Source organism: Botrytis porri (genome assembly GCF_014898465.1).
Source record: "Botrytis porri strain MUCL 3234 chromosome Unknown BPOR_006, whole genome shotgun sequence".
Lineage (NCBI taxonomy): Eukaryota > Fungi > Ascomycota > Leotiomycetes > Helotiales > Sclerotiniaceae > Botrytis > Botrytis porri.
In genome coordinates, this window is record NW_024066080.1 from 685,965 (window position 1) to 712,538 (window position 26,574).

The 26,574-nt window shown below is 42.2% G+C and overlaps 10 protein-coding genes across 10 annotated transcripts; 2 read left to right on the forward strand and 8 right to left on the reverse strand.

The window, feature by feature from the left end:
- Positions 1–854: 854 nt before the first annotated feature.
- Positions 855–2,430, reverse strand: EAF01_004743 (uncharacterized protein; the record flags this gene model as incomplete). The annotated part of the gene is made up of 3 exons (XM_038912997.1): positions 855–1,015; positions 1,161–2,180; positions 2,265–2,430. The coding sequence occupies 3 exons, from the start codon at positions 2,428–2,430 to the stop codon at positions 855–857; spliced, it is 1,347 nt and encodes a 448-aa protein (XP_038771083.1).
- A 694-nt stretch (positions 2,431–3,124) lies between these two features.
- EAF01_004744 (uncharacterized protein) lies at positions 3,125–4,567 on the reverse strand (the record flags this gene model as incomplete). Its single annotated transcript, XM_038912998.1, has 1 exon — positions 3,125–4,567. One exon carries the CDS (start codon positions 4,565–4,567, stop codon positions 3,125–3,127), a length of 1,443 nt encoding a protein of 480 aa, XP_038771084.1.
- Positions 4,568–5,149: 582 nt separating this feature from the next.
- Positions 5,150–6,971, reverse strand: EAF01_004745 (uncharacterized protein; the record flags this gene model as incomplete). Its single annotated transcript, XM_038912999.1, has 4 exons — positions 5,150–6,110; positions 6,158–6,285; positions 6,341–6,726; positions 6,857–6,971. The coding sequence occupies 4 exons, from the start codon at positions 6,969–6,971 to the stop codon at positions 5,150–5,152; spliced, it is 1,590 nt and encodes a 529-aa protein (XP_038771085.1).
- A 2,015-nt stretch (positions 6,972–8,986) lies between these two features.
- Positions 8,987–9,711, forward strand: EAF01_004746 (uncharacterized protein; the record flags this gene model as incomplete). Its single annotated transcript, XM_038913000.1, has 4 exons — positions 8,987–9,050; positions 9,143–9,234; positions 9,306–9,476; positions 9,535–9,711. The coding sequence occupies 4 exons, from the start codon at positions 8,987–8,989 to the stop codon at positions 9,709–9,711; spliced, it is 504 nt and encodes a 167-aa protein (XP_038771086.1).
- Positions 9,712–10,880: 1,169 nt separating this feature from the next.
- On the reverse strand, positions 10,881–11,360 carry EAF01_004747 (uncharacterized protein; the record flags this gene model as incomplete). Its single annotated transcript, XM_038913001.1, has 3 exons — positions 10,881–10,906; positions 11,135–11,186; positions 11,256–11,360. The coding sequence occupies 3 exons, from the start codon at positions 11,358–11,360 to the stop codon at positions 10,881–10,883; spliced, it is 183 nt and encodes a 60-aa protein (XP_038771087.1).
- A 1,312-nt stretch (positions 11,361–12,672) lies between these two features.
- Positions 12,673–12,989, reverse strand: EAF01_004748 (uncharacterized protein; the record flags this gene model as incomplete). Its single annotated transcript, XM_038913002.1, has 2 exons — positions 12,673–12,876; positions 12,924–12,989. The coding sequence occupies 2 exons, from the start codon at positions 12,987–12,989 to the stop codon at positions 12,673–12,675; spliced, it is 270 nt and encodes an 89-aa protein (XP_038771088.1).
- Positions 12,990–14,016: 1,027 nt separating this feature from the next.
- On the reverse strand, positions 14,017–15,605 carry EAF01_004749 (uncharacterized protein; the record flags this gene model as incomplete). Its single annotated transcript, XM_038913003.1, has 2 exons — positions 14,017–15,320; positions 15,380–15,605. 2 exons carry the CDS (start codon positions 15,603–15,605, stop codon positions 14,017–14,019), a joined length of 1,530 nt encoding a protein of 509 aa, XP_038771089.1.
- A 3,153-nt stretch (positions 15,606–18,758) lies between these two features.
- Positions 18,759–19,587, reverse strand: EAF01_004750 (uncharacterized protein; the record flags this gene model as incomplete). The annotated part of the gene is made up of 5 exons (XM_038913004.1): positions 18,759–18,782; positions 18,849–19,172; positions 19,248–19,331; positions 19,391–19,429; positions 19,513–19,587. The coding sequence occupies 5 exons, from the start codon at positions 19,585–19,587 to the stop codon at positions 18,759–18,761; spliced, it is 546 nt and encodes a 181-aa protein (XP_038771090.1).
- Positions 19,588–20,124: 537 nt separating this feature from the next.
- Positions 20,125–20,859, forward strand: EAF01_004751 (uncharacterized protein; the record flags this gene model as incomplete). The annotated part of the gene is made up of 3 exons (XM_038913005.1): positions 20,125–20,130; positions 20,351–20,451; positions 20,602–20,859. 3 exons carry the CDS (start codon positions 20,125–20,127, stop codon positions 20,648–20,650), a joined length of 156 nt encoding a protein of 51 aa, XP_038771091.1. The 3' UTR covers positions 20,651–20,859.
- A 3,310-nt stretch (positions 20,860–24,169) lies between these two features.
- EAF01_004752 (uncharacterized protein) lies at positions 24,170–26,574 on the reverse strand (the record flags this gene model as incomplete). Its single annotated transcript, XM_038913006.1, has 6 exons — positions 24,170–25,161; positions 25,215–25,702; positions 25,759–25,824; positions 25,871–26,008; positions 26,062–26,094; positions 26,204–26,574. The coding sequence occupies 6 exons, from the start codon at positions 26,572–26,574 to the stop codon at positions 24,170–24,172; spliced, it is 2,088 nt and encodes a 695-aa protein (XP_038771092.1).

The window sequence follows — 26,574 nt, forward strand, 5'->3', positions numbered from 1 at the left end:
TAGCTTCATTGTTTTGTTCGATTAAGCTACTGCAAAGACAGAGATTCTGCGCACGTACCGGTATTCGTATGTATGATGATTATGATGATGAGAGTGATGAATATGAAATTTTTGTTCACTGTAATAATTGAATGGATAATTATGTATCTGTGAATACGAATGGTGTTTGAGTGAGAGAGTGAGTGAGAGGGTGGGCTTGTTAATGGGAGAGGAAGAGAGAGATAGTAGGTAGTTGAGGGGAGTTGAGTTGGAGGTTGGAATTGAAATTGGAACTGGAGGATAGAACTAGTAATGAGGTTGCTAATATGATGATGATGATGATGATTCTGATATGTGCGATGAGTGACGAGTGATAAGTGATAAGTGATAAGTGATAAGTGATATTTCTGATTTTATCTGATTTGATTTGATTTGTTCTTTTCTGTTCTGGGTGGATTGATTTGCTATACTATGCTATGCCATGCTATTTCTGTATGGGAGAGAGGGGAAAGAGGAGGAGGAAGAGAGGAAAAGAGAAAGAGAAAGAGATCTAGGTAGAGTATGAGTTGAACCTTGGAATACTCAGATACTTGGGTACTTGGTTCATGAAGCGTAGTGTGCGGATATAGATATGTATGTGGATATGGATATGGATATGTATGTATGTATTATATCATATGTTATACGTGATACAATGATATAGTATTCGAACTCGAACTTAAGGTTGTATGTGGAAAGTCTCTGCTATATACAGAGGTAGGTAGGTAGGTAGGTAGGTATTCATATTATGATTTGGGTTGCTTTAATTTATTTCGATTCATCCATTTATTCATTTATCAATCCAACTCGCTCTCCTCTTTCCCCTTCTTCCCCCCTCACAATTTCAACCCTCCCCCCGGCCTCTCCAACCCCGCTTTCTCAACTTCATTCTTCATCTTCAACTGATAATTCTTGACTAGTTGTCTGATAGACAAATCGAGCATGACATCTTCGCTACCGCCGGGGATGCGGGCGCCGGGGATTTCGCGGAAGATTCCTAGAGGGGGTGGGTAGGGTGTTAGTTACTCAGTTAGTATCTGGAGGACGTGAAGGGATTGTGATGGGGATAAACACGGGTGATTGAGCTTAGAAAGCAGGTTTAGGGAAGGAAAGCAAAGGCAAAATAAAAAGGAACCACAAACTCTCCACCACCTCCCCCATCCCACTCTTCGTATACCCATTCCCCCCAAAAAGCAACACAGCCGTCGACGCACAACTCTCCAGCACCATCCCCGCCTTTGCCTTCGCCAACGCCGTCAAGCCCCCCAACTCGCGATTCGCATCCTCTTCTCCCAATTGCGTCATCATCCACGTAAACCCTTCTATCCACGCCCAATGACTCTCAAGTTCCGCACCACACCTCGCCAAGCGATTCCGCACAACCGGTTGCTCCATCAGCACTTTCCCAAACGCTTTCCGCTTCATCACATATTCAAATGCGTGGCTTAACGCTGTGCGCGCAATGCGATTCACTGAAATCGAGATACTCAGGCGCTCGTGGTTGAAATTCTGCATTATGTATTTCATGCCTGCTCCTTCGACTCCAATCAGATTCTCCCGCGGTACCCGCACGTTATCTAACTCGATAAATGTCGTTCCTGCAGCTGTCTGTCCACCTACTTTGATCCTGCGCATCGTCACCCCGGGATGTTGTAGTAAAGGTACAACGAGAAGCGAGAGACCTCCCGGCCCCGGTCCACCCGTCCTCACAGCCATAGTAGCATAATCAGACCAGAGACCATTAGTAATCCATTTTTTAGTCCCGTCGACGATCCATTCTTTCCCATCCTCGCTTTTCCGCGCAGTGGTTTCAATCGCGCTAACGTCGCTTCCGGCGCCGGGCTCGGTGATCGCTATACAAATTCTTTTTTTCCCGGTGAGGAGATCCGGCAGGAAACGAGCTTGCAGGGCTTGGGAACCGAATTTTAAGATGGGGGGAACCCCGAATGCGAATCCGGTGGTTATAGCGCCGGAGGGCCCGAGAGACCCAGACCGATGCATTTCATCTGTGAAGATGAGGGTGTGCATGTAGTCGAATTCTTCGACTGGGAGGTCTCCGGGGAGATGCGTGATCCCGAGTTCTTTGAGCCATTTTACAGGGAGCGGAGAAGGGAGATTGGGGATGAGGAAGTTGGCGCTGGCGAACTTTTGGTAGAGATTCTCTGGATGTGTTGGTTAGTATTGATTTGGGTGGAGATTTATATTGGAGATGTGTAATTGGAGATTTTAGGATGAGTATTGTGTACCGGGTACATCTCCTTCTTTTTCCCATTCACCTGCTTCACCTAGTAGTTCAGAAACAAGCGCTTGACATGTTTTTTGCCATTTGCGATGTGAAGCATTGTAATATGGAGATGGTAAACCCATGAGCCAAGGAGGCTCGGAGAAGGGAATTGGAACTGAGGATGGCATTTCTTTTGGGTCAGGTCTTAATAATGCGTGATTTGGGAATTCTAGGAAGATGTTATTATGAAACTATTAAAACATGTGAAGGCTATCCGGAATAATTGAAAAGTCCTAATAAAGTATCAAAAAGTATGGGGAATTAGCGTAATGCGGGGTGGAGGCGGGTGTGTTTACCGCATGAGCCGAGGCTCTCAAGGGTAAGAAATTTAGGTTGGATGTAATTGTTGGTCTATGATAGACTTACATGAAAATGTACAGCACCAAAGATTCTCTATTTCAATACCAACGTTGAAAAGGTTTTGGGAAGAGACAGTTTACAAAGAAATGGAAGCTATTTTGGGAGAAACTAATGCTCTCGAATAAGTAAAAGGCTCTGGATGATCCAGTTATCCAGCCTTCGGTCAAAGTAGCGGTTGCGAAAGGGTGACGAGATGCTCATAGCACAAACACATATGAAATAATGCATGAGAATTTTGTTACTGAAGTTTTAAAGTTTAATTATATTGTGTTTGTTTACATACATGAGGACCTCGAGAGCATTTAGCAATGACGAGTCCTTCGCATTTGTTCAAAAATGATGGACAGATTCCATAAGCTAAACTTCCATCTATCTCTGCAGATGCCATGTTCAAATTGACATTATATCTCGAGAAAGATGCCAATACCGTTTGTAGCTCCCTGGTGATTTATCGATTACCTATTACAAATAGTAATGTTTGAAATGTACTCCCAATTCAATTCCTGCTTCCTTGCATGCCTTGATCAAATCAATTTTGCCCGGACGATGTTCTGAAGAGTGAATACCGCGCCACGTCAAGCTGATGTACTTGAGATCTGGAGCATATATTTCCTTCTCTCTGACCAACGCCAAAACTGCTGCAAATGTCGTGAGATCAAAAGAGTAGCAGTCTTTCATTATGAGATTTTGGAGACTTTGAGGGATGCGTTGTAAGAAGGCTCTTGTGTGATAAGCGTCAGTATCGTAACCACTGTCCGTCTCTGCAGATGTGTTTTTATTTATTGAGTGATCAAGGATGGCTCCAGCGCTGACAACAATCTCCTTCAATTTTGGGAAGTCTGCAAATGAACCAGGTCGACCGAATGATCCAGTGTCAACCAAATGGGGGCGAATGTGTTCACTTGCCACTCTAGCCTCAATGAATTCGAGTGTCTCCTTACTGGCCATTAAACCGTTAATCATCTCAGTGGAACAAAACGGGACGCTGATGCTGGTGTGCTCTAATGCAAACCTGCGAAGTGATGGACAGGCGCTCAGGAGTCTTCTCAAATTTTCAGGGTGGAACACACTGCGCTCAAATTGCAGGTCCTGGACTCGAGAGTTAAATGTTTCGGGAATGCTGTAGGGGATTTCCGGGAAGAGGTCATAGGCGTCTTGGACGACGAACTTTTTGAGTGATGGCAATTCAAGACGATGTACAATTTTTGAAAGTGGTACATGATCATGCGAAAAATTCTTTATTGACATGGATCTCAATTTAGACATAGAATATGGCGAGATTTCATGTTCCGATGCTCTCTGCTTTGTCTGAAGTGCTACTGCGTGTGCAAACATAGGGGCGAAGAACTCTGCTGTAGGGTCAATAGTACCTGCATTTCCACGACACTTAAAATCTCCCTCGGACATATGAATCTCCTTCAGATTGGGGAGAAAACATACAATGCATGCGAAAATACCGTCACTACCGGGTGCTCTGCTATCCCCCAATCCAAAGATAGCTTTGTGCCAAAGTTTGGCTTGTTTTTCGCTAGCGCTGGCCTCATCGAGCTTGATCCGAATGAGATTCCATAAGCTGGTAGCGGGATCGGATCTATCACCTAGATTGGGATGGAAGCGTCTCCAGATGGTTTCGAGTTGTGCAGGAAGAAACCACACGCATTGGAAGATTTTTGGGAATTTTGCAAGATCAGGGCGATTGACTATAGTGCGAAGGAAGAGGTAGTGGCAAGGATCCTGTGGACAAATTTCTTCAGTCTTGTTATCGAAGGTAATTGTAGAATACAAATAAGGCGTAGCAAGTTCGCTTAGCAGATGGCAATTCTTGCAGAGCTCGCGTGCACCACTAAAGTCAGAGAATCCGATGATCGCATTGAGAAGTTCGTTGGAAAGAGCGAGAAGTGGCATTCTGAAGGGTTACTTGATTATTCGAAGTTATCTTGAAAATTTCACACTAGAATTTGCTGAAATATTCTCAAACTGTCTCATAAAAGAACCGAGATTTCAGTGTTGTGGTATGTAGAAAGTAACAAATGGATGAATAAATAAATAAAAAAGGAAGCATGGTACGGGCCCAGTTTCCAATTCACGAGGCGAGCGTATGGCATTCAATGAAATCACCACTGCCATGACCGTAAAATAATCGTTTTGGAAGTGAATGAACGAACAGAAATGAAGACGAATTCACCACTTTTGCAAGATTTGCAAGATTTGATACGGCTCTCTCCAGAAATGCCTTACCAATTATCATTTCATGCTATTCACATTTTGTATTTCGACATCTGGTCTACATTGAATGATTTATTAGTTCAGTCAAGCTTGGTAGCTGGGGAGGATGATTTCTCACGGGTAGAGAGAGTACTTACCGAGACCATAAACCCCGGAATATTGAAACCGGATAAAGGTGAGCTGCATCGCAGAATGTCAAGATAACCTCATTTTGAGAACAAAACAAAAACAAAAGAACATTTATTTATAGGCTCTCCACAACTAACTACTTTCTCCATTATCGGAGATATCCCCCGGTTCATCCATATCCTTCGTTCCTTCCTGACATCTCCTCGTAACTCTCCATGCCGTAATTCCTCTCCTCCCAATCACCCTCGTGATCGTACTCCAGAACCCATCATCCCCAAAATCCATATCATCCAGATTGAGATGCTTTTTAGATGTGAAAATTTCCTCAAAGTACAGATCTGTTTGATTTTCCGTATATTCATCTAGGAAAGTGGCGGATATGGGTGCAATAAGATAGGTAGCTTCTGTAAGCTCTTCTCCGGATTTTGGAAGACAAGTTGCTAGTTTGCTAACCTCTTCTATCATGAGCTCTCCTCTGATGCCCATAAGATCATGAGTGTCGAGCACTTCGTTTTTGCCGTTCAGTAGCCAAATTGGTGGACTATAAGTTTTCCACCACAAAGCATGAGTGGCGTCTAGTTGTTTACTCAAGAATACTTGAGTTGGGACAACTCCTCCCTGATGATATACACCCATCAAAAGACCCAGTAAAACATTAAAGGAAATCCACAAACCAACCCAGATACGCAAAGAAATTCCTGACTTGGGTAATCTTACAGATGATAATATTAAAGGAATGGCTGGAAGCAAAAAGCGTGCCTCTTGGTGTTTGAAAAATGAAAGAACAACAACACCCGAGATGGCAGAGCAAAGTCGAAGAGGAGCCACAGGCCGTAAGAAGAGAAGTATTGTGGCAGGTCCCAATAGTTGTGGGAGATTTATTAGACTATGCTGATACCATGGATGTAGGCCGTGAAGCGCAAGATTTTCCGGCGCAAGATTATATTTTAAATTATTAAATGGAGTAATTGTTGGATGGGAGAAAAGATAGGACCAGGTGACAGGAACTTTGGCGTAGAAGTTCGTATCCAAAGAGATGGCAATGAATGTAGCAATAAGACCGAAGAGTATCATCGAAACGAGCGAAAAGGGCCTATTCAAGAATTAGCTAGAGTAACACAGGGGGGTCAAAAACCCTACTTTCTCTTGAAATGTGGTAATAGACGAAGGCCCGGAATGAACAGAAAGGCGGGAAAGGTAATGCGATTAAATATCCCAAAAACCACAACGAAAGCAAGGATTCCGCATAGTGATACGGAAGTATGCTTCTACGACAGTTAGCTTCATATTCCAAATTTTGACTTATGCTCCCCATCTTCCTACCTTCACTGCCGTGATTTTTTGTATCAAAATCAGACTCCATGCGACTGCCAATGTTTCTATCGAGTTCGAGAATGTATGTGTTTGATATGTCCAGGTAACGTATGAAGATGCCACAAGTAAGACTGCAACTTTGTAGTGTCTTTTTGATTCAGCCAATTCCCAAATCGCCCAATCCCCAAGAACAAAACTCAAAGTCAACATCAACAGTCGCAAGGCGAAGAACACCGCTATTGGAGGAATTTCCCCATCATTTCCATTTCCTACCCAGAGCCATCGAAGGAGTAGCATTGGCAGACCATAAATAGGCCATAATGGGAAGACACTTCGAATCGGATTTTCGGATGTAAATTCCCAGGTTAACTTGACAGGATAGCTGAAGATTTGACCTGCAGGTTGTTAGCAGAGATGCTTTGTAGATTGGATTTCATGCAAGGAGCCCCCCTTTGAAGACATGCCGACTGGAAATATCTGCCGGAGCTAAGGGGGAGCTACACCATAAAATAATGTGAAACTTACCAGCTATAACCTCTGGACCTTGAAAATTCTCATCGGGGTGTAGATAACTTGGAGAAAAGGCAAACCAAACTCGTAAAAGAAGAAGAAACAAGTACGCACGCCCGAAGAAAGGCATTTCTAATATTCACCTAGGGCATACGTTGGAAGAATGAGAATGAGAATGTGAAGAAAAATTGGATTAAATTAAAGAAGTATTCGCAAACGCGATAGAAGGATAATAACAGAGAAAGAGGTCATTGGAAATGGGAAGAGAAAACCAAAGAACACTCCAAACACTGATAGTAAGTATGAGAAATATGGGTTGTTTGATACTTTATCAAACGGAAACAGTTGGAAAGGAAAGTTTCGTGTTGTGTTGTGTTGTGTTACCTTTTACCTTTTTATTTTTATTTTCCATTTTCAAGGATGGCATTGGGGGGGAATGAATGATGGAGATCAGCAATCTCGGAATGACAGGAGATTTGGAATGGGCTGACCAATCGTATTTATTACCGAAGATATTGCTCCTTTTATTCCGGATGCAATTTGTACGAAGTTAGTCATGGTACAAGATATTTTGTACTTTTTTTTGTTTTTCAAAGGGGTAATGATGAGAAGATGAGAAGATGCGAAGATGAGAAGATGAGATGATGAGATGATGAGATGATGAGATGAGGTTTAGAATGATAATGTTACACAAAGACAGCTCCTAGGTAAGGTTATCCTATAATGTTACTAAAAGTACTGGCATCCATTTGGACTCTTAACAGGTCCGTGGAGGAATAATCCCTACCTCTACCTGTATCGTCTTAGAATTTGAATATGATTTGCATTTGTATAGGTACTCAGTGGGTTAGATATAGAATGATAGAATGATAATGTACTCAGCACTATCAAAAGAAGACTTTCGAGGGATCAGCTAGAACAAACTTATTACTTGACAGGATAGGTACGAGATACTCTAGGGAATCTAGGTAATCATAGTAAACCTCTTGACGACTTTTTCTTGATGAGATGATGAAATGATGAAATCATTAAACGAGTAAAACTCTACCTACCTTTCTTGTGTGAGTATAGCACATTATTTCTTCTCTAGGTTATAATTTAGTTCCTATCTAGATCCTATTTAGTTCCTATTTAGATCTTATCTAGTTTCTATCTAGTTCCTATTTAGTTCCTACTCAGTTCCTATCTAGTTCCTACCTAGTTCCTACCCAGTTCCTACTAGATTACTTAGAGAGGTACTCTATCTATAAGTTGCATGATACTACCACACATACATATCACATGTTCTGCTAGCTATGCTGTGAGCGGAGTAAAGCCAGAAACCAGACAAGGCTGAGAACCCATGGAAAAGCCAGCCACTCTATCCTACATGTCGTGCTTCGTAGTCTAACTCTGCCCCCAATCATAAGAGTACAGTGCACGTTTAGATCCAAGCTTCACCGACTCGAACCAAACACAACATACATGTCAAGGCTTCCATCAGGTAGCGCTTGCTGTGATTGATGATGAGAAAGGCGCCAATCCACAATAGACGCTGCTTGCTATGGATTGACCTGGTGCAATGCAAACTGTACAATTTACAAGAGGGAAAGGGTGATTGTTTGCTAGGTAGCTGTAGATACTAGATACTTTGGTATTCTTCCAAACCGTGCTTCCTGTCCTATGATATGATCATCAGTGACTCAATCATGTATTTTTAGGCAACCGATCGTCTATTCACCGTATAGAAGGCTACTACAGCTACTTACTTCCCTACCTTTCCCCGACATTCAATTTACACCAATTAATTTTTCACTTTTTCACTTATGGCAATGACTATTCACTTTCGAGACTCTAATATTGTCTAGCTGTGATTGATGACTTTTATTAACTTTTGGAGACCAACTCCAAAAAAAAACACTAGGACGTACTAAAATCCCTAATACATACTACACTTTTTGAACTGGGATTTTCGCAGGCTAAGCGACCACAAGGCCTGACATAAAGGCGCCTTCAATTCCCATTCAAAATCCTCCTTCTCATTAATACATACATCCAACAACGTAACAAACAACTCAACACAACTCTACTCTACAATCTCACCAACACACAATAAACTCCCATAACCACCATCTTAACTCAAAGAAAATAATAACTTCTTTCAAAATGTCTGAAGGTACCTCCACTACCATCAAGCTCGTCAGCAATGACAATGTTGAAGTCGTCGTCGGTAAGTTACCCCGCCTACTATCCAAACCCAACTCGAGCCCAAACCCAACCCGCAGACCGAGTTTAACAATGAATGCTAACTTTCATCAATAGAGCGATCTGTCGCTGAGCGCTCCATGTTGATCAAGAACATGTTGGATGATCTTGGAGATGGTGTTCTCGAGACTCCAGTCCCAATCCCTAATGTAAGTTTCTCTGACATCATTTCATCTTTATTCTCATTGAATATTAAACTAATCTTTCTTTCTCTTTACAGGTCAATGAGGCTGTCCTCCGCAAAGTCATCGAGTGGGCTGACCACCACAAGCACGACCCTGCCCCAACTGCCGACGATGATTCAGATAGTCGCAAGAAGACCACCGACATTGAGGAGTGGGACCAAAAATTCATGCAAGTCGATCAAGAGATGTTGTTTGAAATCATCCTTGTAAGTTATATTTCTCTGAAACAAAGATACTTGACCATTTCTAACAATTTACCATTAGGCTGCCAACTACCTCGACATCAAGGCTCTCCTCGATGTAGGATGCAAGACTGTTGCGAACATGATCAAGGGAAAGTCTCCAGAGGAAATCCGCAAGACTTTCAACATCACCAATGACTTCACTCCTGAGGAGGAGGAGCAAATCCGCCGCGAGAACGAGTGGGCTGAGGACCGTTAAGATATCATAACAAAATAATTACCGTGGGTTACCGTTTGATACCATCACGATTTGGGGGTTGTTTATAAATGTGGGGTGATGGTTAGCTTCAGTAGCATGGGGGGAGTTCTCTGATTGTTTCTGATTACCAACCGAAAGTCCAGGTTCATACACTTTCATGGCGTGGGGGGTCTATTTCCTAGTCTTTTTTTTCTATTAGGGATTACAGTGTGTACATACACACAGTTGGGGGGGGGGCGTTCTATGAGGATACTGAAGTGTAGACAGGATGTCAATAAAGGATATTACATAGATAGTCTACACTCAACCATACAGGTATCACACAATTGCAACTGGTTTTCAACATTATATTATGTCTTTTTTCATGATGTGAATATGTGATTTTGTGAATGCAGTTTGGGAAGCATGTCTCTTCCTATAAGTTCCTTGAAACTGCAAGTTGCTCTTTCTGAAAAGTGAGTTTTGGGTTGTGTTCTTCCTGCTATAGATATTACAATTGTACTTTCCATTGTTATCATCCACGTCACCGATCTGATGAATATCCTCGTCAGCATGCTCACTGATATCCTCGCTGGCGTCCTCACCTCACCAGCCCAGTTATAACTATAACTCGGAAAGGTTCTCTTCTCTCCACCAAACTACAAAACTTGTCATCAATTAGGTACTCATTGAATCTTCAACTCTCTTCTGTTCTGTCCTAATTTGGAGTACAGGCTTGAAGCTGCATGTGATGTTTTTGGATTGGGGAGTTGGGGAGTTCGGGAGTTCTGGGTATATATATACTTGGGCGTGAGTCTTTGTGTTGATTTGGTTGGTTTGGTTGGTTACTGAGTGGCTGGGTGGTTGTGAGTGGGTGGATTGTGGATGGATGAGTGGGTGGATTGTGGATGGATGGCTGGGTTGTTTTTATTTTATGTGGTTAGGTAGGTGAAGGTTTGAAGAGTTGAGGGATTGGGGGAGGGATGGGTTGGGTTGGAGGGTGGTGAGAGAGTACAGCGTGGCTCTAGGGATCGAGGAGCGAAAGAATATGGAGATTTGTTGGGTTTGGAAGGGAGGAGAGAAAAGAGGAAACAGAGAGCATGGAGTTTTTGGATTATTGTTGAGATTGTGAATGGATGTTATGTTATGTGTGGATTGTTCTTGGTGCTTGATACTTGGTATTTGATACTTTATTTTATTTCTTTTTTGTCTTTGTCTATAAGCTGTAAACTGTAAACTGTAAGTTGTGGGCTGTGCCATATATGGTAAAGTATGGTTAGTATAGTTGCGGGATATGGGATATGGGATATATGATTTTCCCGGAATAATATCTCTTCCTACCTACTGCCTACCTTGATCTTCGATTCGTGAACTGTAGTTCTATACATGAGTCTGGGGATGAAAATTAGTATGAGAATGAACATGAGTCTGAGCATAAAATTACAATCAGACTTTAATCTCGAAAATTCATCTCGATGTGCTTCTTCATGTAATACCTAGAAATCTAGAAATTTATTTCTCTATCTGAATACATACTCAGCATATCAAATCCAACCATCACCTACACCCTCGCCCTCACCCTCGCCCTCACCCTCACCCTCATCCTCACCCTCGCCCTCACCTTCACCCTCATCCTCACCGAATTTTAAGTCTCCAGTCTCAAGTTTCATTTACACAAGCGAAGGAAGATGAGATATATTACTTTAGTAGTTTAGTACTTTAATACTTTAAACCCATCCAGACACGGAGGATGTGAAAGTCACATATAACGATATACCGATTCGGCTCGGGAGGTTAGGACTGCGGAAGTGCGGTGTCGTGTGTGCGTATGAATGTATGATGCTGAACTTTGATGAAAGGTAGTCCGACCGCTCAGTTGAACTATTCCTCCTGTTCGATGTGCATCCTATAATGTATCGCATATACTCCTACATCTACGAACCAATGAATACACCAAATCAGCATATTGACACTCAAATCGAGTCACAAAGTCTTGGTAATAGTACCAGGGAGACAATCAATACCCAGAATCTCCTCACCACATAGACCAAACATCCAACAAACCCCATCAGGTCGCAGATATGATATTCAAGATCCTGATCCTCATCCTCCTCTGATACTTATATTTCATCTTCCTCAAGCGACGACGTCAACAAGCCGTACGTCCCCCCTCTCCTCCCTTCCCCCTTCCCCCTTCCCCCTCTCCTCAAACCCCAATCCAAACCCCCATTCTAACCCCAAACCCCAGCTCAACACCCAATTCAGCACCCTTCACTCCTGTCAACCCGCTCAAAAAGGCCTTCACCACGCATGGCCCCTCGGTCTCGATATCCCTAAACGCCAATACGATGCTTTTTCCTCCGGCCATCTGCTCTCTTTCCAAGCCGAATATTTTGAAAAAAATAGATTTAGGATCGACGTTTCAAGTAAGACTTTCGTGACAGATGGAGTTTTTTGCGATGGATCCAGTGAATTTGGAGGGTATGTTGGGGGGGGGGGGGGGGAGGATTAGTGGTTGATAGTCTTTTTATTTTTGTTTTTGTTTTCGTGCGGAAGTATATGATATGTACCTTTGATATGGTATCCAACACAACACAGACTTTGGCCTCGGCTCCCGCCGCGCAGGACTCTACCCCATGATCGGCGAAGGAATCTTCACGCAAGACTCCCACTCCTAGTCACGCTCCCGCTCACTCCTCCGTCGCAACTTCTCACGCATCGCATCACATCGCAATTCCCAAACCTCGAGATATTTTCCGCCCCCCCTCGAAGAACTCCTCACAATTCTCACTTCCACTACCGGAAAGGGAATTATCGTTCTCCAACCTCTATTTTTCCGTTTCACGCTCGAAACTACGATTTCGCTTCTTTTTGAGGAGGGAGCTTCTTCTTCTTCTTCTTCTTCTTCTTCTTCTTCCTCCCCACTCTCCCAATCCTAACACGACCGTCCTCTTCTCCCAAAATTGCTCATAATACTGCACTCTAATCTCCGCTCTCCGTCTGCGTCTCTCCAATCTCTGCTACCTCTACACATCCCCTAAATACATATCCGCCTGTCGGTAGATCAAACAATACGCCGAGAACTTCGTCCATGAAGCTCTGACTGACAAAAAAGAGAATGGAGATGCGGCGATGTAGCGGCATCCGTTTATCCTCGATTTGTACGAGGAGTTGAGGGATGTGGGACTTGTGAGGGATCAGTTACTGCATGTTTTGCTCGCCGGGAGAGATACCACGGCGTATTTTTTGAGCTGGATTTTGTGAGTACTGGGTGCTGTGAGGCGGTTTCTTGGGGTCATGATCGTTATTATGATTATGATAATTGTGATGGTGACAAGGATTGATGAAGATTGATGACTGATGATGTGGAAAAATACAATTTTAATCTCGTTCGACACTTGAACACACTCAAGCGTCTCCGTGAAGAAATAAACCTCGTCACTTCCAACGATACACCACTTTCGCGGGCGCAAATATCTAAAATGCCATTTCTGAAATGTGTTTTGAATGAAAGTAATTATCCCCTACCCCCATAACTACCCCCACGACCTACCAATTACCCCCCCCTCCCCCTCCCGACTGCACCCCCAAATCCCACAACATTCGCGTCGCCCTCCAAACTACATTCCTCCTGCATAGCCACAGTCCCAACAGCAGCTCTCCCCTCCTCCTCCCCAAAGACACCGACGTAGGTTTCTCCCCTATCCCCTATCCCCTATCTCACTCATCGAAGCAGGACCATCTACAGCGCTGACACAAATATTTTTCGTCCGGAAAGATCGGAATTAAAAGGTATCGGATGGGGATTTATGAAGATTTCGCGCTTATGGAGACGTCGTATGCGGTTTTTCGTATTCTTCAGAAGTTTCCGAATGTTCGTTTACCACCTACGAGTAACACTCCAGTATATCCATCTAGTATGGAAAAGCAGACACTAACAATGTGGTTTCAAGCGCAGAGGGATGTAAATTTTTAGATTAGAAAGGAAATTCGGAGCAATGGTAATGCGCTGAGTTGACATCACTTTTTTGAATTCGGTTATTATCTCGAAAGGCGGAAGTTGAATAGAGTAGGACAATGAGAACGATCAAAACAAATTTTTGAATATCACCAAATTGCATGATTATCTTTGAAGGTTCTGAAATCGTAAAAGGGGTATGTCATTGCAAATTAAAACCAATTTTGTGAAGCCACCAAGATAACCTATCCGACCACCGTTCCCAATTCCTTCATCTCTCATAAAATAATCATAGATATCATCGCAAAAAGCAAAACACAACCTGAAAAACTTCCCTACCTTGTCTTATCCTATATAACAACTATAGTCTACAAGCGAGATTGGGCAGATCCAGCAGCCTTGCTACCAGGAGCAGGAGCCAACTTCTCAGTTGCTTCTTCAATCTTGGCACCAAGAGTTGGGTCGACTCTACTGAACATCTCATATGTACGCTTACGAGTGTCCTCCTTAGCAGCCGCCAAGTGTCCAGATACATTGCCGATGAAGTTATCTTGTTGGCCTTCTTGCTTGCCGAGGACATCCCATAGACCCTTAGCTTGGACGTAGTCTTCTGGACCCACTTCAGACAAAAAGCTCAAAGCAGCACCGGACCATTGCTCATGATCATTGGTAGCCTTGACAGGCTTTTGAGTGAGTTTTCGGTAAGAAGATGGGTAGTTGGGGTTGGCGCCGTAGTTTCCATTGACGGCCATAGCACCATCACGTTGGAATGGATTGAAAGCTCGGAGAGGAGCATTGACTGGGATTTGTTGGTAGTTGACACCGAGACGGTGACGGTGGGTATCTGGGTATGAGAAGAGACGAGATTGGAGGACAGGGTCGGCAGATGGCTCAACACCTGGAACCAAATGAGATGGTGAGAAAGCAACTTGCTCAATTTCGGCGAAGTAGTTCTCAACATTCTTGTTAAGGGTCATTTTACCGAATGGTCTCAATGGAACCTCACCCTGTGGCCAAACCTTAGTCAAGTCGAAGATGTTCCAGCGGAATTTCTCAGCTTGTTCTGGGGAAAGGACTTGAACGAAGACGCTCCAACTTGGGTAGTCACCCTTCTCAATTGCGTCGAATAGGTCTTGAGTGTGCCAATCGGGGTTGTCCGAAGCCATCTTTCCGGCCTCCTCATTGGTAAAAGTCTTGCTTCCTTGGTCTGTCTTCAAGTGGACTTGAACATAGTTGAAGGTACCATCGGCCTTGAACCACTTGTGAGTGTGGCCAGAATATCCGTTCATGTGTCTGTAGGAATATGGTGTACCACGGTCACTGAATAAGTGCATAACCTGGTGAACAGCCTCTTGATGAGTTGAGAGGTAGTCCCAGAACATGGTAGCATCCTTCAAGTTTGTTTGAGGATTTCTCTTTTGTGTATGGATGAAGAGAGGGAACTTGGTTGGGTCTCGGAGGAAGAAAACGGGGGTGTTGTTGTAAACCCAATCCCAATTACCCTCTTCAGTGTAGAATTTGACAGAGAACCCTCTTGGGTCACGAGCCGAATCTGGAGAGCCCTTTTCACCACCAACCGTTGAAAAACGGGCGACAAGAGGAGTCTTCTTGCCAACTTGGTTTAACATATCAATGGTGGTGATGTCACTGATATCGTGTGTAACTTCGAATTCTACATAACATGTTAATGTGATGATGATGGAAAGAATGAAGCGAAAAACAAGAACTTACCTCCATAAGCTCCGGCACCCTTAGCATGGACAACACGCTCTGGAATACGTTCGCGATCGAAATGTGCCAACAAATCGATCAAATGGAAATCTTGAAGAAGAAGTGGTCCATTGGTACCAACTCTTTGAAACTCCTCTGGGTGTCTCACTGGACATCCATTGGAAGTAGTATAGACTGGAGCTTCATTGTACTTGAAGGTAGAGGCGGGCTTATCGTCAGCAACCATGATTGCTATTGTATTGGTGTTGTTGCACAGGTAGATAGTATGTGTAGTAGAGTTGAGATGGTTGAGGATTTAGATGATGATATGATTGATGGCAAAATGGTAGAAAACTGTGATATTTTTGATGTATTGAATGAATCAAAAGTAAGATGGCACAGGAAATGGAGGAATGGAAATATATAAGTAGAAATTCGGAAAAGTACCCCTCCTTTCGTGGCAACCAATTAAAAGGAGGGGGTTGATAACTGTGTGCTTGCATTAGTAAAGCTCCCAAGGTCTGGAACGGGATTGATTAGAAAGATGAAGGGATTTACTGTTTGGGTTTAATCGGGGACTATTCCGCACAAAGGAAACTTATCTAGATCAGGTAGTAGTTTATACAGGAAAGTTGATTATGAAAGCTATTTGTATCTACAGAGTACTTGAGTATAGGGATGAAAGGAAGAGTCTTTCCGCTACTCTTCGATCTAGCTTGTTACCATCTACCTAGATACCAATGAAACTAGACGCAGAAAACATTTGATTATAGGGATATTTCTACGAGATTCTATTCTTCGTTCTATTCTTCACACATACATCTACACATCTAGATATATGATTTCCAGTCGAGGAGACCTACCTTCCTACTACCTGCTACCTGCTACCTACTACCTACCGACCTACCTAGATAGTACCTCGAATTCTTCATCGGGAAGTGTTTGCATGATTAGTAACATCTACAATATACAACACCTAAAAACGTTTCATTCATGCATATAACTCGGGGTAGCACGTAACTCTTCCTGGTCACAATACCTAGGTACTAGGTATTTAGATACATCCCTAGGTACCTGTCTACATCGTACGGATTCATCCGGATTCATACATACATAATACTCGACCTTTTCTTTTTTCTGTCAGAGTTTAATTTAGTGCTTTCTTCTCCGCATTTTGAAATGCTAGGCAATTACACACTATACATAGCGTCATTTCCTTATCGATTATAGTCTCGTAGCAGCTTGGCAAGGGACGAGTTTCTGTCTAGCAAAGTGTTAGGAAATCTAGTTCTTGACCCCTATTTTCTTTAGTATCAAACCAAAAGTAAATAAACGCGACGACGATACTAAAGTATATCCTCACGTTCAAAGATTCCACACATAAAGTTCATCTCCATTTTGTTGAAGGATCGTTTCCAACTTTCCCATGACCCTTCTTCCTAGTCTCCTAGGTCATCAAAATCTTACCCTACCGAGCCTACCTACCACGTCAATGCCGTCACCTCCCCACCTTCAAATTTCTCAACACCTCCCTGGTCCGCGCAAAGTCAATAATTACTCAACATCCCAGTTCCAATGCGCACATCGATGTCACGATTCACAAAGCATCATGCATGGAGCCAATGTGGGCCACTCTTCAAGCAAAAACCACATCGCGATGCACATGGCTCGAATGCCGAGCATCAATTATCCCCGACGACGAATGGTGAGCATGGCATTACATACAACAGAGGGTAAATTGTATAACACATCGAGAATGTTACGGTTACGGTATCTGTATGTACTCGTGAACATGACCTCGGATACCAGGTATGTATCATGGGTATGACAATGTGTACTATTGGTGCTTGTAACTTTTACCACATCGGGAACATCTTTCCAGAAGGAGCTTGGGATATGGAAGGCCCGGCATAGGTAGGAAATGACTTTGGAAGTTTACTTTACCAACCGAGAGGTGGAATCCGCCGCCTAGTAGCAGCGGTATTATTGTACAGTGGTATAGCAGGTACTCGAGTATCTCAAAGATACCTAATTCTACCCTGTCTATGTCGTAATCCATCCGACATTATCTATCCTATTCAAAATAAAAAAACCCTTATTCTATCATTTTACAACATCTAACATCTAACATCTAACATTTAACATCTAATATCTAACATTTAACATCTAATATCTAATATCTAATATCTAATATCTAATATCTAATATCTAATATCTAATATTTAATAACTTATCTAATATCTAATATCTAATATCTAATATCTAATATCTAATATCTAACATCTAATATTTAACATCTAATATCTAATATCTAATATCTAATATCTAATATCTAACATCTAATATCTAATATCTAATATCTAACATCTAATATTTAACATTTAATATCTAATATCTACCATCTAACATCTAACATCTAATATCTAATACTAGAAAGATCCCATCCCAAATTCCAGCAAAGATAAATTCCAAGGTTTTCCCAGCTAACAATGGATACCTACTTAACCATCTAACAAGTACCAAAAAACATCCAGGTTCCCAAATCATAATTCCCAACTAATTAGTAACTCTGATCATCAGATCCCGAATCTCGGTATCTATCATCCATCATATTGCGCTTGTAAGTTGTGGCTGGCTCGTCACGTTCATCCACACTCCGTACTCTCTCACATCATCAAGGGTTTCCTTTCAACAATGCTCTCTAGCCTACCTCGCCTACCTCGCCTAGCTTTCATATATGGCATTTTATAATACGGGTATGGGATTTCCTGTCTCTCCTCGAATTTTAATCTGCTCAGAGACCTTACCCTGTGCACTGGGATCCACAAACATATACCACAGCAAGTTCCATTTGAATTATCCATGTGCCATACCTCTATCGACCAGATCCATGAGATCTTTCGTGGCCTCGCCTCCTCATTAGTTTATCTACGGAGTATAGCTTTCTAACAAGTATTGACAAATCGAAAGTTCCAGACTCGATTGTATCACAAAGCAGAGGTACAGTCCTACGTAACCAGCTGTCGAAAAGAGAATCAGGTGCTCGGTTGTCGCGTAGCTTTCAAAGACCTTTAGCTAGATCATTCCCTTAGCCAGATCAGTGTCTTACGTGTCAATATGAATTTCATCACTAATCCATCATTCTTAGATGCTCAATTACAAATAAAGATTCAAATACAGTGCTTCCGGCCCAGATGTAGATGCTTAAAGACGCCTATGCATCTATTATACCTCCGAGGATGATGGTCTTCTTCATATCCATGAGTGTAGCAAAAATATGGAGCTTGAGATTTGTACCCCGGACTCCAGTTTGATCCTTCCCGTCAATTATTCAACTGATGTTTAGGTATTGTACCGTGATCATAGTACACACGGTCGTTTTCTGAATCTTCTTCTTCTATTACGACTCTTGTTGTACAGTTTGCTATTGACATGTCAGTATTGTTGTTTCTTAACTGCATAAGTCACTTCCAAACATTGGAACACTTACAACAAGCCAATCCATCCCCTCATCCACACCACTACCATCTACGGCACTACATGCCACTATACTCCAATTCCTATCCCTTAACTCTCCTAGTCTTAACGCCTCGGAAATCTCACCAGCACCTTTCGCTCCCGGTTGATCTTGTTTATTCGCAAATACTAGTAGTGCAGCATCTTTCAACTCGTCCTCATTCAGCATTGCTGCCAATTCTTCTGATGCAGTGCCTAATCGATCAATGTCCGTAGAATCAATAACGAATATTACCGCAGCCGTATTGGCGTAGTAGCAGCGCCAATATGGTCTAATTGACGTTTGTCCTCCAAGATCCTATACCAAGCAAGTTAGTCAGGAATCGCTAAATGGCAGATTTGAGAAGAGAGAAGAGAGGAGATATGATCTTACCCAAACATTGAAATTTAGATTTTTGTACGTCACTGATTCCACATTGAAACCAATAGTCGGTATTGTAGTTACCACTTCCCCAATCTGCAGTTTCCAATTAGCATAAAGATCCTCCTGTAGTGCCAAGGTCTATAGCCACTAACCTTCAACCTATATAATAATGTAGTCTTTCCAGCGTTATCCTGACCAATTCGCAGATGAATTAGCTTTCCTTCTTCTTTGCTAGTCCTCGAGTGCCGCAAGAGGCCTTCAGCCTACCACTTACCAGTCCCAAAATCAATATCCGAATCTCCTTCTTCGAAAATAACATCCCCGACAGCCACGAAACACTTGCGCCCATTTTTGAAAGTTTTGTAATGGTATGTCCTGTTCTCTTTCTGTTCCTCTTAAAGTCGACCTCTTAAACAACTATGCTTAGCTGTCCCCTATCCTTGTCTTCCTGAAATCTTCCTTTCTTTGTCCCAGTCTTCTGCTCAATAATCATCAAATTTGTAGAAGTCGTAAATCGTCGTGATGTTGTAATCGTTCGCGAGAATTGAGGTGTCTTGTAATGTCAAAAGGTAGGACTTTTTACTCAAGTGATCTATGTTTTACGAGGTCAACTGTTCAAATGTTGCTTTGATGCAGCGCCTTACCGTATTTCCAATCCTAATCGCGGAGCCACAGGTTTCCGATGATGATTAGTCATAGCTTTATCTCACGAGCCGCTCACGTGCATAAAATCAAAGCTTCAGCCTGAGAGCCTTAAGGCCGATCGAAAGGGCAACCGAGAAATAAAGCCCTCGTCAGAATTTTTTGGTGTGTGAATCCATTGAACCTCTATCATCGGACTTTTGGTTCAGCACGACAACGACAATATCGACGCCGACTTTTCAAGATGCCGGTATGTACTACCTTTTCTGAATGACGCATACGTTCAATCGCTTGACCTGGGAATTTGGAATTGGTTCGAGATAAAAAAAGGATTTACGGGCGCGAAATTACAAGATGGAATTCACGACATCGTGACTCGAATACCAACAAGATCAACAAGACGACCTGGCCAAGGAGGAAATGAAAAATACGACAAATCATATAGATGCTAATTCGATACTTGTCTACAGTCCCAAAAGTCATTCCGCACCAAGCAGAAGCTTGCGAGAGCCCAAAAGCAAAACAGACCCATCCCACAATGGATCCGTTTGAGGACTGGTAACACCATCCGGTATGTTCAAGATATGGAATGCCCCCGGGCATCAGCACCAAAATTACAATTCCACCTCTTCGATTCCACTTTCGACTTTATAAAGTCGAGATGAATCATTATCGAATATCAGCAGCTCCGATCGATCATTTGACTAATTAAATCCAATAGATACAACGCAAAGAGACGTCACTGGAGAAAGACTCGTATCGGTCTATAGATGCATCACCTTTCAACAGCAAAACATTCCATCTTCTCCTCAACCTCTACCCACGCTCATACGATTTTTTCTTTTTTCCACTTCTCGCCCATCCACCAAACCTTACTCTACTTATTCCGAATTCGCACGATCTAAGACACGAATGGCAATTTTTATGAGAGAGGAGCATGGAGAAATGAAATGATAATCTTTGCTCGGTTTGGCAGGAGGGTACAACTGATGGATGTTGCTTGGGAAAAGGGAGGCGTAACATTTCTGATTGCTAGGCCGGCTCAATGAATAGCATATATTGCGATTGAGAGAGGATCCTTGTGTTTATAGCAAAGTGACTCAGTGAGGAAATGGGATGTTTTGTTGATATCTCCATGTTATATTATTGGAGTTTCGAGTGGATTTCCTTTGTGATTGTGAATGGGTGTGATTACGCTCATCTTGAATCTCCATGGGATATGGATTGAAACGTCTAGAAAGGTCTCTAGCAGGACTTGGTACTTGAATCGGATATCCAGCTTTGGGAATGTTTTTCAGCATCCTCGATCAGTACAAAGAGCATAACCAGATCAGCTCGACCAGCCCGCATTCACAAACTATAAGGGGTCCTTGCTCGTGGTCCCTTGGTCCCACCCCCACACCTAAGATTTACCTAGACCATTCACAACCACCCTTTCACAGCACTTATCCCTACCTTTCCCTTTTCCCTCCCATTGGTTATTTGCCAATTTCCTCCCATCAGTATCATATCCATCATGCATCCTCTTTATCTCTTCTACTCCGGAATCTCGACTCCAGTCTTTTCCACCTCCAGCCCCATGTGCACATACCTCGCCCTTTGTTCATCAATCCTCATCTCCAGTTCTCCTCTCATGCCATATCATGACATGTTATGCTCACTTCCATATACACCTCCACTCTTTATACTTTTTTCATATATTCTGTTTCTTATTTGACTCGGTATTTTGTTATGTGATCAGATTAATTGTTTGAAGTCACAAAGATATACCTACATATACATATTCAACTACCTAGTGCAGTTATAGACATATGAAGTCACATACATATACGAGTTCGACTAGTAGAATTATGAATTATCACGTCTGTTTGGGTTTAGAGTCGAATGTGTATCTATATATGTAGTGTGAGTATATGTGTGGTAATTGGAATATCTAGGTATTAATTGAACGGGGATCAAAATGAGAATGGGAATGGGGATGAGAGGGATTATCTAGTTGGTACGGGGGAGTCTGGTGGATGTTGTATGTTGTATATTGGATATATCATAGGGTGGATATCATGTGGTGGATAGTGTGTGAGTACAAGGAAATGGTGTGTATACGAGTTGGATCAAACAAAGATCAGAGGGAGAGAGATTGAGGAGTGAGGAGTGAGGGATGAGAATAAGTGGAGTGAAGGGGACTGAGTTGGCCATGAGGTGACAGATTTAATAGACCTGATGGAGTTGGTTGGATACGGAATCTAGGATATGAGATCTAGGATATGAAATCCTAGTAATATTATAAGTATGGAATAGGATATACATCATAAGAAGGAGAATACTATATAGGAATAAATAAACTACCAGGAGAGAAGAAAGCGGAAATAGAAAAAAAGAATAATTAAAAAGAAGACCGGACACTACAATTACCATTACAATTAACATTACAACTACATGAGAATTTGCAAGCCAAAACTTAAAAAATAGCATACACTCAGCATCATCAACGTATATCACACTCCATACTCTCCTAAGTTCTTGTGGGAAAATACAAACTAGGTATTGTTCATGTTAAAACAGGTACAAATACAAATACAAAGTCTTACAGTATCACAGTATCATAGAAGATCTATTGATCACATAAAACGAACCCCAAATAGGATTAGTAAAGTAATGTAACTATAGTATCAGATCCTACGCTATCCCTCTGCGAAAATCAAGGAAATAGTGAGAGCATTGAAGATTGAGGGCATATGAAGTATATATCAGATTCCTCGGATCCTTACTAATTTGAAGAAATATCCACAGGGAAGTGATAGTCACTTGATTTCAACAGAATCTATAGAGTTATCGAATGTGAAGTTCTAGGCTTTGGGTTTGGCTATGAAGTTTCAATCAACAACAAGACTGCAACTGCGAAGATATGTTTTTGAGTGGCTTTTTAACCAGCTATCTCATGGATCGGTATGAGGATATGGACTTGGAGTTTCAGGACGGACTGTCATCGTATATAGCTCTGATGAAGCGCACCTTGTGCATGGAATTTCATGAGCGGATACCTCGGAATAGAATGGTATCGATGAATTTACTATTCAAGTGAAGTAATATTGAGATGAACCGTATAAATATATATCCAAATATTCGGAACCCCATAGTCCTCATCTCGCTTACGCAGAAGAGGCTATCTTCAACTGTCTACGCTACCTACCTACCTATTATTCTACATCCATTCATATCCATCCAGCTCTATCTATCCTCATCATTTGCACAAAAACCAAAACCACACCACCTCACCAAAACAATCCCCTCCATTCTCCATTCCATTCTCACAATTCATCATTTTTTCCTCCTTCTCAAAATATACCTTAATCACAAGATCATACTTATCATATTATACACATATACCTTCTCAAACACCAAGCTCAATTGATAATCTCCTAACCCTAATCCTATTCCTGTTACTATTTTCAATCACAATTACAATTACAATTACAAAACCCACACATAAGAAACACCACTTCACCCAACTCACGAGAATCAAATTTCTAGCCAACTTCCAATTCGAATAGTTATATCTCTTACAACACCTACCCCTCCTGCGCCTCCAATAATATACTCATCCTCCTAATCAATATCCCCATTTCGAGTAAGAAAATCTGTGAATTGCGAATCATCCGATTCGTCAATTCTGAGAAGGATATTAATGCATCGAGTACATCAGCCTTAGAACGAACATTCCCATCACATCATATCTCATTTCATCTCATCTCATCCAGATGTAATAGAGAATTTTTCCCAAAAGATTCGAATTTCCGACTCAATTTTTCGGAGTCTTGGTATTGCTATCCTGTGTTTTGTGTGTCTTTTTCAGAACAAGTTGTTCTATAATGGTTAGTGTGGAATATATATATATATATATATATGGGTGTGCTGGTCTAGATGTGGTGTACTTATCGAAATATGTAGTCTAGTATTCGTTACAGCGTTTGGATTCATTTATTATTGAGGTGAATGGAGAGGGAGAGGGAGATATAAGTCTGGTTGAAGTAGCACTAATCTGGAATCTGGATGTTTGGATGGTAATCCAATTGATATTTTTTGCTTCTATGTTTTACAGCCTAGGAGAAATGTGTTAGATAGGCGAAACAATATACTCTTTTTCATGTTTCGTAGAAATCCTTAAATCCATAAAGAATATCTTTGGATACAATTACAATTAAACCTCCCTTCCAATGACTCTAATGATAGTTCCTCTTCATAACAAGGAATGAACGCTTTATTATTCCCCCAAAACGGCACACCCGATCCTACTCCGCTTGTCGACTAACACTTCTCCTACTCATGCCTAGATTCTGTAACTCCATACCCTCGCCCAACCCCCCACTCCTTCCTTCACCTTTCCAGCTTTCTCTCCTCCTCGCCAGTCCCGATCCAGGACCACCAGCTTGAAATTCTCCTCGCTCAGCTCGCCCTTCATCACTATCACCCTCTGTTTCCAACACACCTTTTCCATTCCCTCCACTTTCTCCAGAATTGTTATTCGCCAGGACACCCTCCCGACCAACATCAGCACTAGTCGAGAATCCCTCCTCCTCAATCTCTTCTCCATGATTACCCCCTACACTAATCATCGTAAACGGACTCGCCGTCGCTCCATCCAACACACTCAATTCTTCTTTCGTGAACCACCTTGGTAGCGCCCAGATTCTAACAGGAATTAACGCCAAAATGATGACTGGGAACCCAACTGCCGCGATTGTCTGTGTGATGGCAAACGTGGCCCCGAAACCAAAGAGTTGGATTGCGACGAATATCCAAATAGCCGATCTACGGGGAAGATGTCGTAAGGGATCAGACGATGGAGTTAAAGAGGAATCCTTGAGAAGGAAGAGAATTTTAGTAGTTATGCCATTACCGAGGAGAGCTTGGATGCCCATGACGAAGAAGAGACCTGCCAAAACACCTTGGGGAATGAGATGAATGACTACGAGGAGTGGGCCAGTCATGGTTCCTAGAGTTAAGAGACCTTGAGCTAGATTGCTCACTCGTTGCTCGACGACGTGGGATGTGACTGTTTTGAGATGACCCTTCGAGTCACCTGATTCGTCGGTATCGGCAACAAGTTTGGTGACACAAAGCGACTCAGTGTGGAACGGGGCTTGTGGAATGAGACCGTTCGGAAAAGGAATACCTAATAGACCTGCTATACCGGTGGTTAGGCCAAGGAGAAAAATATCCCAGTGAAAACCAGCAGGCTTCCGAAGGGGAAATTCAGTTCCCTGGGCTATCAGAGAAGATACTGTGCCAAGTCAGTAACGGAAAATTGGTGTGGGATGGAGAATTCATAATTACCATTATGATCAAAATAAAACAAGATTGTGAGTAAAATGGCAAATGGTATAGCAATAAAAACATCCGAAACTCTAACATCCCAAAAATGTACAAACCATCCTCGATCGGTTGTTGGATAGAAGGCTCTACTGGTAGGTAGTGTGCTTAGATCCACATCTCTCATTTTACCAATGTGAACAAAGCCAGTGAAAAATATGATCGTCAGAGGTGTTCCGTAATCTTTGATAAAAACTCGAACATAGTGTTGAAATAATGGACTGTCTCCCACAACACCACACAAGAATGCAACGATGGTAACGAGTAGTGCGATAACAATAGAAAGGTAGAATGGCTCACCCGAGCCTTGACGAGTCAGGACTTGGATACCTTTCTGTAGGTAGATGAAAGCTACATAAAATCCAAAAATGTCGCAAGAAAAACGTGTGACATAACGAAGTCCGTTGCATGAATTGGTAATGGCGAGTATCCAATGCATCACCAGAGACCATCTGGTTCGGTTAGTCTTCGCATATATAACGAATTGCGGAGAGTCGTAGATACTCACAATCCAATTAGTGCTAAAAATGCAAAATAATTTGCTCCTGTAGGAACAATAATATCGTAAACAGTACTATCTTTATTAGCATCAAGTATAATTCCCACACAATCATACATACTAGTTGAAAACAGTGATTGGTCCAGTAACCCCTACAATAACCAAAGGTTGAGCGGCAAAGACTGAAAAAACCACTGATCCTAGGACTGACGCAAGGAGGACCTCATTAACTCCATAACTCATGTTCGTCTTGGTAAACCTTATATTCTAATCAGACCGAATTTCATCATATATGCCCAATGATAGACTTACATATCCAAAGAAAAAGCCAATGCAGGCAAGATGCTATCAATTCATTAGCTCATTGTCAATGACCATTTCCCCAGCCGATTTCTATGGCTTTTTTTCTCATAATAAGGAGTATCGGCTTTCGAATGAACTATTAACGACGTACTTCGCAAAATACATATAGATCGTGGCCGGCACAACTCTATAATCCCAAGCATCCGTCCAATCACTCCAATAATATGGCGCCCTTCTCTTCAAATCATTGATCATGCCTCTAAACAATCTAATTTTATACCATTTCGGGACATGTTTGCTTTTCGCGGAAGCATTTGTATTCGCTGCCTGCAGACCATCATATTCATTGGGCGCCTCCGCACTACGCGATGTAGAATTTGTATTACTGATATTTAAGGAATTGAGTCGATTGCGCCAGGATTTTGTTGTAGAGGTATTTTGGGGAGCTTGATGGGAATTGGTGGCGGAGTTGTGAGGGAGAGCACTAGGGAGCGAATAAGGATTGGAGGATTGAGAAGCCAT